The following is a 12,404-nucleotide window of genomic DNA, read 5'->3' on the forward strand; positions in this document are numbered from 1 at the left end:
CTATCATAGTCAGTACCAAGAAGATAAGGTATACAGTTGGAATTTATAAAAACTGGCTTATTTAAACAATTGCTTGATACTGGAAAATAGGAGATAGAACAGATATTGAAACAGACATCACCATTTCCTAAGGAGTCAACCCACATTAGTTAATTGCTTTAGCAAAGAGACTGAAAGAATTTAGAAACCACCTCAGCTAGCAAATGATTGATCTCCTTGTCAAGTGGAGGGAGATGTCAGTCAAGCGGAAAACCAGTTTAGAATATAAACTCATTTATGACATCTTAATGAAGAGCATGGTGGAAAATGATGAGTTGGTTTGCTAATAATACATCAAGAAGTAGTTTCAGAAATCGTGGCAAGAGACCTAACCAATGAAATGCATCCCAAAGATATTGAGTAGGAAACCGGGAGGGTTAATAGACCAAACTTAGTTCACCAGAAAGGACAATGAATCCACCACACTAGGCTGCATGAGGGAGTAAAATGATGTGAAAGAAAAAATATGGAAAGAGCAACTAGACTAGACTCGTGTATTTTCAAGGTGATCTGTGCTGAAGATGGCATAATTTTGAGGGTGTTAAGGTATCTTAATGGACCTTGAGTCTTAAGGTATCTGAAAGAGGGGAAGATAATCAAAATTTGGTAGGGGAGGGAACCTTCAGACTTATTACCTCAAAAGAAAAGGCCAGGGGGGGCAGCTAGGTGGTGCAGTGGATAAAGCACCGGCCCTTGATTCAGGAGGACGTGAGTTCAAATCCGGCCTCAGACACTTGACACTTACTAGCTGTGTGACCCTGGGCAAGTCATTTAACCCCCATAGCCCCACAAAACAAAACACTAAAAAAAAGAGAAAAAAAGGCCAAGAGAATATAAGTAATTAGCATTCCTTCTCTACAAAATGTTTTATTTGTTTGTTTGTTTGTTTTTGCGGGGCAATGGGGGTTAAGTGACTTGCCCAGGGTCACACAGCTAGTAAGTGTCAAGTGTCTGAGGCCGGATTTGAACCCGGGTACTCCTGAATCCAAGGCCGGTTCTTTATCCACTGCGCCACCTAGCTGCCCTGCTTATTTACTTTTGTTTTCAAATTTTAGTTCCATTTCAAGTTTTAAAGTTTATTTTTTAAAACAAGGTTTATTTCCTCATGAAAATTCTGAATATTTTGCAAGAACATAAAGCAATGACTTAGATTTTTGGAATCTGACTTTATAATTTTATATGCATTTATGCCAAATACACTTGAAAATTTCTGATATTCAAACCCTTTCAGATTTTACCATTTTTTTTTCCTTTGAGAGATCATAGTAATAACTTCATTACATACATTAATGGCCAGAACATTATATTTGGAACCAGAAATTAATTTCTAAGCCCTTTCCCCAAATCAAAATTAGGGGTTTTGGTTAAGTCCTGATGGCAATAATATATAACAAGACTCAAATGTGGATGTAAAAATTCAGAAATAAATGAACTTAAAATCAAACCTTCAGAGGTCACCTTCTGAATGGGAATACTACAACATCCCACCCAAATAGAGATATTACTTTAGCTAAGTCATTTACCTGTTTCCTTAATTTTTAAAATGAAATGTACAGATAAAGTAATCTCTGAAATTACCCTTCCCTTTCCAAAAATTCTATGGTTTTTATTACATCAGTAAGTATGTATAATATTCAGTCATTCCATTTCTTGTTATGTATAATGGATGACTAAAGTCATTCTATGTGGTGGTTTTTTTAAGCAGGAAAAAAAAAGCATTTGGTATGTAGTGATGATCTTTATGAAAAAGTATTTTCCTAAGTTCTTTAAAGCAGGGTTATAATTGTTTGTTTAGCATTATAAATTATTTACTTAAATAGTACTTGGGGAAATATGTTATTTATAAACTGCACTTGTTAGGGTAAACAAAAGTTGGAAGGATATAAGTTAAGATGAAATAGCCATTGTTTTCAAGGTCACAATGTTTATATCCAAAAGAAATGTAAACTCTTAAATGTCTTAGAAGTCAGTGGAACTCAATAACAGCTTCCTCTACAACTCATGGAAATACGGTCTACGATGTCGCTTGTTCAAAATTCAGTGGATAAAGCAGACCCTGTGTCCTAGGATGTCTGTGAGCAGAAGAACAAGGGGGCACAAGCACAGCTGTTTTCAGCAATTAAAGCACCAAATGAAATAGTAATGAGACCAGACAACAATGCTAGGGCAAGAGAGAAAAAGAAGAAGGTGCTTTAGAAATGATCCCCCCAAAAAATCTTCAAATAGAGTCAGGTTATTTGGATGATCTATATTAGACAAAATAATCATAAAGTCACATTTATATCTCTTGGCACGAGGGGCTCACGAGAAATATTTCTGGCTGAATGCTACTGACAGTTGTCCAGTTGGTAACCAGATTTGCACATATAATGAGATCCCTTTGAAGATGAATTTTCATTAAACTAATGTTAGCAATACATATTTGGCAAAAAATAACATATACCATTCTGTCTTTTTCCTAAAATACCAAGTTATTAAGACAGAGAGTCTTGTCTCCTTTTTTCTTTATTCACAGGCTTCATAGAGTGAAGAAGAGATAACATCTGGCAGGGAGGAATTGGAAAGAAAAAACAACCTCGTAGCCTAGATGTGGCTGGTTACTTGCCAAGGCTGAATAAAGAGCTATTTCTTTATTTGAAAGATATTCATATCAGTAGTAGCCACGGCAGTCGGAACTATTAGTGTTGCTTTTTTGCAAAGGATCTTTATTTAATCTTCTAGAAGTGGTGGAGATCTGGATCAAAACATGTGTGAGCTTTGGATGGCAGAACTTGTAGGTAGTAATGGGAATGTGATTGTGCAGGTGAGAGAACAGCTGGGGAAAGAGAGCCTCAGCCACAGCTTACACCTCCTGTTTCGAAATGGGAAGAGTAACTTGCTATGAATTGGATTGTAACAAATATAAGGGGAAAGGTGGGAACTAGGAGCTGAAAAGATTGGGGGAAAATGACATTAATATTTATGAACAAGACTTTTGATGAGATGACCAATTTAACCGGTAGTCTTCCTTTGATACGTTTCAGAATTGACCAGAAAATGTCTGGAGACCATAGTGGGTATGAACTCAGTGAGGCCAAAGCTATTCTTAGTGAAATGAAATCCATCCGAAAGGCCATTAGCTCAGGAGAGAGAGAGAAACAAGATCTAATGCAGGTATGTACAAGTTGAATTTCCTTTTAATTTATCATCATCATCTTTAAGCATACTCCTACTATGTCTGGTCCTTCACATCTTCCTTCCAGCATTTGTAGAAAACCAAGTGACTATTTGACTTGTTCAGGCTTTGTCCTTGTACTCATGAAGCACATGAGTTTGAATTTGGCCCAAGATAAGTTGGTGGGGAGAGAATGTTAAAAAGTAGGACAGGTATTAACAGACTAGGGTCTATCATCAATTCAAGTCAACAAAAATTTATTAAGTGCTGGCGATCTGCCAGGCACTGTGCTAAGCTCTGGGGATACTCTCTGCTTATCTAGGGATAAGCAGAAAGAGAGACAGTCCCTGCCTGTCACTGAGCCTACATTCTAATCAGGGGAAGACAACACACACAAGGAAATGGAAAACTCATGGAGAATCCTATAATTGATTGGAAAGGGCTTCTGGACTAGAGATGACCAGGGTCTAAATAAATCACCATGGATTGCTTCTTTTGTAATCAAGAGAGATTGCTTGATGACACACAGAACAGTTCTCCAGTCAACACATAAGAATTTGGCTGTAATTCACATAACATCATAAATACAGTAAGGCTAATTAATAGCCATTCAGCTCTCTCCATTATGCTGCTGCCACATTCTCAGGACTGTAGACATTTGCAAATAGGTCAAAGCTTCATAAGAGAAAAAATAAACACACCATATTTAATTTGCTGAAGCCATACAGAGTGTATTTCAGATATTTTGAGCCCTGAACCTGGCTAATTAGTAGGATTATTTAGTTTGCCTTTTTGGAAGGAATATTTAATGCCCCTGTGTTATTTCTATTCTTGCTAAGACTTTTTCAGCCTTAAAATTAAAAACAAGTATCTCAAGTAGATCATTTGTAAAACATTGGTCACATAGAGAGTGACATATTCTTGATTTTCAATGTTTATTTTTAGGTATCCTAAAATAGACTTTAAGGATACCCATGGTGAGAGTTAAGTTAACTTTACTTTTGTAATACTCTGTTTTTACATTATAAGAATCTTAATGTTTAATAATAAACAATTCTTTAAAACATTGGATTATAAAAAAATAAATGTATCATCACATGTCAGCAAATTTGTAGAGTTAAAGTTTTTTTATCTTTGAATCAAACTTTGGACACATCTAATACCCGTAGTTAAAAGACGAATTATTTTTTCTTAAGAATATGAATTTTTTGGGGCAGCTAGGCAGCGCAGTGAATAAAGCACTGGCCATGGATTCAGGAGTACCTGAGTTCAAATCCAGCCTCAGACACTTGACTAGCTGTGTGACCCTGGGCAAGTCACTTATCCCCCATAGCCCCGCCAAAAAAACAAACAAACAACAAAAAAAAACAATATGAATTTTTTTTCCCTTGGTCACCAAACTGTACAGAGTAACTAGGGTATATACTCTGCTGGTTTCTACGAAGAGTGATAGGATTTTATATTATGCTTTAATTTTTAGAAGAAAAGCAAACTTTTAAGTATCTTTAAAACCTTACTTTAATAATGTTTTATGATGAGCCTTGATACAATTATTTGCTTTACCTAGAGAGGGGGAGGTTTTTCCTAAATAATCCTGAGTATCAGCAAACCTAATTTATGAAAATCTGATTTTATAAAATATATATTTATCTTTTTTGGGGGGGGGGGAGTAATTGGAGTTAAGTGACTTGCCCAGGGTCACACAGCTAGTAAATGTTAAGTGTCTGAGGCTGGATTTGAACTCAGGTACTCCTGACTCCAGGGCCAGTGCTCTATCCACTGCACCACCTAGCTGCCCCTAAAATATATAAATTGGACAAGGGGTGAAATGATTACTTAGCAAAGGTCCTACTGACTATGTGACCCTAAACTAGTCATTAGACTTATTTGGACCTTAGCTTCCTCATCTGTGGAATGAGGAGTTAGACTAAACTGTCTCTAGGGGCAGCTAGGTGGCACATTGGATAAAGCACTGGTCCTGGAGTCAGGAGTACCTGAGTTCAAATCTGGCCTCAGACACTTGACACTTACTAGCTGTGTGACCCTGGGCAAGTCACTTAACCCCAATTGCCTCACTTAAAAAAAAAAAAAGACTTGAGTCTTGTGATGTTTTGAATTTCAGAATTCTATGATTTTTTTTCCAGTAAATGACAAGTATATCAATGCATTCAAAATGTGACTCATCTTATCAAAACTCAGCATTCACGGAATTTCTATTACATACAAACTATATATAAATATCTTCTTAATCATGAAATTTTTTATAGGGAAGGCATATATCCAATATTAAATTGAAGTGTTATTTCTTTTCATTTCTAGAAATATGGAAAAACAAGATTGCCTTTGATATAACTCATTTACATATATAACGTTATATAGAATATTTAGCATAAAATGGTGCTAAAATCAAGCATTTTCAAGCACCATTTTGTTTTATATATAAATACAGAACAATTTATTTTATTGCCATAGTACGTCTCAGCCATTTCAGTTAAAGTGCATATTCCAATGAAGTAATGAACATGCGATTGGATCAGTGTTTAATTTTGCTTTAATTTAAGGCAGGCTATCTTGAATAAAAATGTTTTATAAAATAATTTGTGTTTCCTGGACAGAGTCTCGCTAAGCTGCATGAGCGGCTTCATTTGGACCAAAGCTTTGGGAGATCTGAACCAGACTTAAGGGCCAACTCTGTGAGCTCTCATTTATCTCTCTCCAGACAGACCCTGGATGCTGGGTCACAAACAGGCATCTCTGGAGATGTAAGTGACTTTATGGAGAGGGAGGCACTAGGGGGACTTGAATCCAGTGGAAATGGAGAACAGGAATACCAACTAGATGCCAAGGTTTGAAGTCCAGCTATACCAAGTCAGGGCTTTATCGTCATGAGCCAGGTTTTTAAAAAATCATAGTCCTATTTTTGTCTGGATGGGGGCCAAGGTTATTCACATCCTTTCCATATGAACAGTTGTATTTAATCTTCCTCAGATTATATTCAGGTATTCCACTGAAACTCTTAAGAAACTCATAGTTTTAATTTATGTTGCCTTTTTGAGTGGATGTGTTTTTACAATAATTTTTAAAATGTCTAATGTGAAATAGATTCTGAAACCATAAAGAAAATATATTTTTGAATCATTATTTAGAAGAAGTCATTTTTCTAAGTTTCCTTAGTTCATTTTTTGATTTTGGGGTCTTTTGGAGAAACAATCATAGATACCTTTTCTTATATATCCCTAATTGATTTCCTGCTCTCTCACCTTCTCTTGAAATGATTATGAAAAAGTAAAAGTCAAGTAGTGGTCATGACCTTGGCTGACATTTGAAAAACTGTATGATTAAACCTACTTGGTTTTCATTTAGTGCAGTTGAAAGCTAATTGATGGAAATTTGGCTCTTAGAGACAAAGAAATTAGTTCCAGTTCATGTATTTTATTGAGCCTACACACCTGTCATAAAATTTTAGCCACCAGAAATATTTACCTAACATTTTAATGTTAAATGGAATATAAAGGAAAGCTGCATTTAGATGGAGTACAAAATTGATCATCCTTAGAAGTTTCATTTTCGGGGGCAGCTAGGTGGTGCAGTGGATAGAGCACCGGCCCTGGAGTCAGGAGTGCCTGAGTTCAAATCCGGCCTCAGACACTTAACACTTATAGCTGTGTGACCCTGGGCAAGTCATTTAACCCCAATTGCCTCACTAAAAAAAAAAAAAAAGGAAAAAAAAAGTTTCGTTTTTGTTACCTTATTGAGGCTGCAAGCTATGTAGATAGCTTTTTTTTTTAATCCTAATTTGGGTAGAATTTCCTTAAACATGAAGTCTTACTTGTGTAGTTCCTGAAGATACTAATGATTTGCTTTATTCGCTATAGAATTAATTGTTTTTTGTTTTTTGTTGTGTTTTTTTCCCCACTAGTTTGGAGCCAGAAGTAGAGCCAACTTAGCGGAAAAGGTCAGGTTAAGTCTACGATATGAAGAAGCCAAAAGAAGGTAATGATGGGGATTACTTGTTTATGTTCGGTGGACAAGGGGTTCAAAATAAATTTTCTTTGCTAGAATTAATCTTTGCTCCTGTAGTGACATCTGCTGGCCGCTTCAAAGACAAACTCGGTTTAAAGCAGCCAAGATTTCTTCCTTTAAAATTTACTTCTATTTTAAAAATGTGCCTGGTAGAGTATGGGTTTCTTTCTTTCTTTCTTTTTTTTACATGCAATAATATTGTAAGGAGGCAGAAGACAAGGTATGAGAGGTTTTCAGGGTTTCCCCTGTTCTTTAAAGAAGAAAGGGATTCTTAGGAACCCATTAAATATATTCCCATTGAAGTAAAGAGGTTGGTTCTCAGATATGCAGAAATTGGATAATGTTCCACTGAATCAGAGGCATTGTTATTTGTCCTATTAAATCACAAGAGTGGCCCAAATTTTGCCAACTGCTTTGCACCAAGACTTGGGCTCAGTCTACCCTTGAGGAATTGAAAGATAAAATACCTTGTAAACCTTTAAAACCCAAAGTAACTAAGGAGGCCTTCTCCCTGAAGTGAAGATCTATTTATTTCTTCCATCTTTGGAGGCCCTGGGATGTTTCTTACACCTCTGTGATTGGCAGTTCATTGTGAATAATGAGGAAAGAACTCTTATTTAAGCATTCTTTGTCATATTTATGCATTTCTTTTTTTCCTGCTTTGTGATTCTGGTCCTGTGTGGCCAAAGGGACTCCACTATCAATCAATTTTTAAAAAACAACACTGGGGGCAGCTAGGTGGCACAATGGATAACACACTGGCTCTGGAGTCAGGAAGACCTTAGGTCAAATTCAGCCTCAAACACTTAGTAGTTGTATGACCCAGGGCAAGTCACTTTACCCTGCTTGCCTCAGTTTCCTCGTCTATAAAATGAACCAGAGAAGGAAATGGCAAAGCACTTCAGTATCTTTGCCAAGAAAACCCCAAATGGGTTCACAAAGAATCAACTAAAGAAGAACAACAAAAAATCCTATTTACTACTTGTTTGCAGAGAGTAAAGGGCCAGTCCTTTTTGTTAGTGTTGTTTGCTTGCTTATTTGTTCATTTATTAATTTGCATGTTTGTTTTATGAGGAAGAATCCCAGTGATGTCTTTGGCTTAATTATCTCCTTCATTTCTATATCCTTTCATTCATTAGAAAATGCCCTTTATCACTTAGGAAAACAAATATGGTAGAAGAGGAGATCTGTGATAGAGTGAGTTTCTTGTAGAACTTTCTATTGAGGACTTTGACATGAAGAATAGCTTGTTTGGCTGTTGAGAAGTATGATTGTTATTGAGGGTGGTAATAAATTTAAAATATTACAGTTGTTTGTATGTTGTCTCCCCAATTAGATTGTGAGATCCTTGAGATATAAGACAGTTTGGTTTTGTTTGCCTTTCATTGTATCCTTGGTGCTTAGGATCATTGCGTGGTATGCACTTAATCAATGCTCGCTGACATGACTTAAAATAATGTATTTCCTCAAACATAGGAGATTATAGGTCTTTTTTTGGGGGGGGGCAGATTATAGGTCTTAAGAGCATAAATCTTATTTTACTACCTGGGAATGCAAATATTTATTATCTTTAGTGCCTAAAATATAGAGTTGAATGCTGAACCTCACTCATTTTCCTCTTTTTAATTACCTTCATTCAACATTTATTCAACAAGTACCTACTATGTGCAATGAACTTTGCCAGGTGCTTAATTACCTATGCCATGCTGTAGGGTTTTTTTTTTTATTGTATTGCTATTCTTGGTTTTTATATCAACTTCTTTTCCAAATAAATCTCTTCCCACTTCCCCACTCAGTGAACTAGCCAGCCCTCAGAACAGTGAATATAGAAGAAAATAGGGAAGGTGGGGAAGGTAATAAAATCAGCAAAACTAACCAGTGTATTTGCAGAGTCTGACAAGATGTGTAATATTTCACATCAATTGTTCCCTACCTCTGCAAAAAAGAGGGGCAGATTCATTTTCTCATCTCCTTTCCATTGTAGCTCATATGTAATTAGGAGTCTAATTAAAAGTGCGTTGTTATTGGGTTTTTTTGTTTTCTTTTGTTTTCTTTTAAACAATAGACTCAGATTTCTATTAAACTTGCCTGTGGTAACATAGGCTCCTTTGTAACATATTACAATTGACCAGCTCGAGAACATACAGTGGCATAACTTTCCTGTATCACATGCCACCCACCACCCTGGCTGTCCCTGAAATCTGTTACTAAAAGTCTATTAGCATTTATTCTAACAATTCTCACTGCAAATATATCTACAAAGAGCCAAAATTCAAGTTTATTTGGTAAGGTGTTGGGCCTTTTTTTTTTCAATTGAAGAGGAAAAAAAACCAATTTTCTTGGGGGGCAGGGCAATGAGGGTTAAGTGACTTGCCTAGGGTCACACAGTCTCTACCCCAGGTTTTTTTTGGGGGGGCATTAAGCATTTATTAAAACATAATAAATATTAGTAAAGAGAGAGCACATGGCCCCAAAAGTTCAGAACCCCTACATATCTAGGATAAAGGGGAGAGAGAGTCGGCAGCATCCCAGGCCAAGAGAGCTTGAAAGAGTGTAAGCTCCCTGGGGTCTGGAGGAGAGGTGGCCCTTACACACTGCTCCATCTAACTCAGTTTTGTTTTTGGTTTGTTTGGTTTTTTGCAGGGCAATTGGGGTTAAGTGACTTGGCCAGGGTCACACAGCTAGTAAGTGTCAAGTGTCTGAGATCGGATTTGAACTCAGGTCTTCCTGACTCCAGGGCCGGTACTCTATCCACTGTGTAACCTAGCTGCCCCCTAACCCAGTTTTAAGAGGAAAAATCTAACACTTGTATTTACAGACACTTGGACACACACTTACCCCCATTAATGAAGGTGAAACCCACAGATTGTATTTAAAGAGCCTGTCCTTGTAGTGCCTTTAAGTTTAAATTAGTTAGATTGTTATATTCCTTGAGGGTGGGAAATAACTCTTAGACTTCCTTTTCTACCCCCATGATGGAATCAGATCAGATAACTTAGGGAAAGTGGTTTGCCACCCATAAAGTAAGTGCTCTATAAATGCTAGCTGTTATTATTATAATATTTATAGATTTAGTGATTAGAACAAGCACAAATTCATTTTAAATGTGTTTTTCATGCCTCTCCTTCCCCCTTCCCTCCCCGCCCCCCCCCCCCCCAAAAAAAAGAAGAAGTAGCAAATAGATGAAACCTGCTGTTCTGGCACAGGGACACACATAGTGAGGTATCAGGTTTGAGTACTGTATGGCTTTAGTGAAGCAAAAAGCAGAATTGTTTTAAATATAATTCAGCCATTTTATTCATTTTACTCAGTGAAATAAGTCATAAGAAATGACCTCCATAGCAAGAAATCTACATTGGGGACGCATGCATGCCTGAGGCCATCACTTTATACTACTGAATCTCTTATATAACTTTTCATCCCTGTAACTTTGGATGGAATCAAACTTTGGACCCTTAATTCATTTTAAACATATGCATGCCTACTATGCGCAAGGAAATATGTAAGATTTTTCTCTGCATAGTTCATCATTAAATATAGCAGAAACTCAGATGGCGCTTTCCCCCTAGGAATTCTAAACACTTTTGTTCACATTCTTTTATTCATATTCTTTTACCTTGAAGCATCCTCTAGAAAATATACCTGAAATTCAGAAGCTATTTCATGCTTCACTTATTTTTTTTTTTAAAGCGTCCTTTTTTCCCCACCTTTATATAATTCTGCCCCAAGTTTGTTTCATTAATTACTTCACGCCACAGCTTAAGATACTGGCTCACTCCCGTTTGGTGGCGACTCTCTTGTATGACCACTTTTTAATTTTTTTGTAAAGCTATTGGTAACAATGAAAGGAAGATAAATCTCAAGGGTCTGTGCTTATGGTGAAAATGCTTTTTTTCCTACTGAATTCCAAATAAATAAAGGCTTTGTTTCTCTCAAACCTGTTTTCTCCTTCCAGCCTTTGTTTTATGTGCTTAATGAAGCTAATAATATCATGCTTATTTAGCATTTTGATGATTAATTTTCCAGTATTTTGAGGCAGTTGTTTATAGTTTTGTGGTGAAATCTGAGGAATAGTTGATGTTCCACCTATCATCAATGCAAATGGTGGGTGAAAGTCCAGGTGCCGGTTTGAGATGGCAAATATATTTTTAGCTAGAACAAAAGGCTTATGGTGATGGGATGGAGGATCGTTTGGGACTTCATTCCCGATTGGGTTTTTATGTGTTTTCTTCTTTTCCTGTCTTGTTTTCTTTAATTAAAAAAAAAAAAAAGTGGTGGGGTCAGAGGAGTTGTTTTTCCCTGTTGGTTTTACTTTTTCCTGCTACCTGCTCCTTGATATCTTACTCCTATCATGCTGTCATTTTTTTTTATAGGAACACATCTTATGCAGAGACCAAGGTATACTCTCTCAGTAAATAGTGCCCCTTGAATCTTATTCTGATAGTCAAAATAGTAGAAACACTATTTCTATTTTCACTTTGGTTTCTTGGGGAACAAACTCTATTGCTTTAATATTACATCAGTGGGGCTACATAATTAATTCAGTCTTTCTGGTCAGGGCTAATACTAACCCACTGTAAGTATTGAGCTTTTAGTTGAAGCTAGGCCTCACCTAAGTGAAAATGTGAAGTTGGCAAAGTGTGTGTCTCTGATAATAAGAGGGCGCTCTCTTCACACTGTTTTCCACCCTCCCAGAATTCCCTGGTTCCTACCCACTGCCCTTTCTTGTTCTCAGCTATCTGTTTTTTGGAAAACATCTGATTTATTTAAAAAGAGACAAAAAATTAAGTCACAGTAAGGTACAAATGATTGCTATGGGCAGGATTAATTTCCAGGAAGCAGGAGCCTCAGGGTAAATCACATTTTGTGCCCCTCACCCTAAAATATTTATGTAGGTGAAGCCAGTTTACAATTACCAAGAAAGGGAAAAGAGGCTGCCAGAAATTATAGCCTGAGGACAATGCACACAGGGAGGAAGCGTCCATGCCACTGGCTTTGCCCTAGTTTGGAGAGTGGGGGGGGGTGATGGAATTGGTAGTTTGGAATGCATATGAAATTCAGGTGTTTTTCTGGGTATCACTTGGCAAAATCATGCTTCTTCCTACCCACCTTCCTATCAATTTAGTCACAGCATGGCTGGGCCGGAATCTCCTACTTCCTCCACCTAGTCAGATCAACTTGATTAACT

At 36.9% G+C, this 12,404-nt stretch overlaps 1 protein-coding gene across 1 annotated transcript in view; it reads left to right on the forward strand.

Moving 5' to 3' along the window:
* WWC2 (WW and C2 domain containing 2) overlaps positions 1–12,404 on the forward strand; it is a 260,377-nt gene that overhangs the window by 170,537 nt on the left and 77,436 nt on the right. Inside the window, exons 6-8 of the mRNA XM_043971594.1 lie at positions 3,063–3,192; positions 5,809–5,955; positions 7,113–7,186. Of these exons, the coding sequence (XP_043827529.1) occupies positions 3,063–3,192; positions 5,809–5,955; positions 7,113–7,186 (351 nt within the window). The remainder of the gene's footprint in view (positions 1–3,062; positions 3,193–5,808; positions 5,956–7,112; positions 7,187–12,404) is intronic.

The sequence above is a fragment of the Dromiciops gliroides genome, chromosome 6, assembly GCF_019393635.1.
Source record: "Dromiciops gliroides isolate mDroGli1 chromosome 6, mDroGli1.pri, whole genome shotgun sequence".
NCBI classification, from domain to species: Eukaryota; Metazoa; Chordata; class Mammalia; order Microbiotheria; family Microbiotheriidae; genus Dromiciops; species Dromiciops gliroides.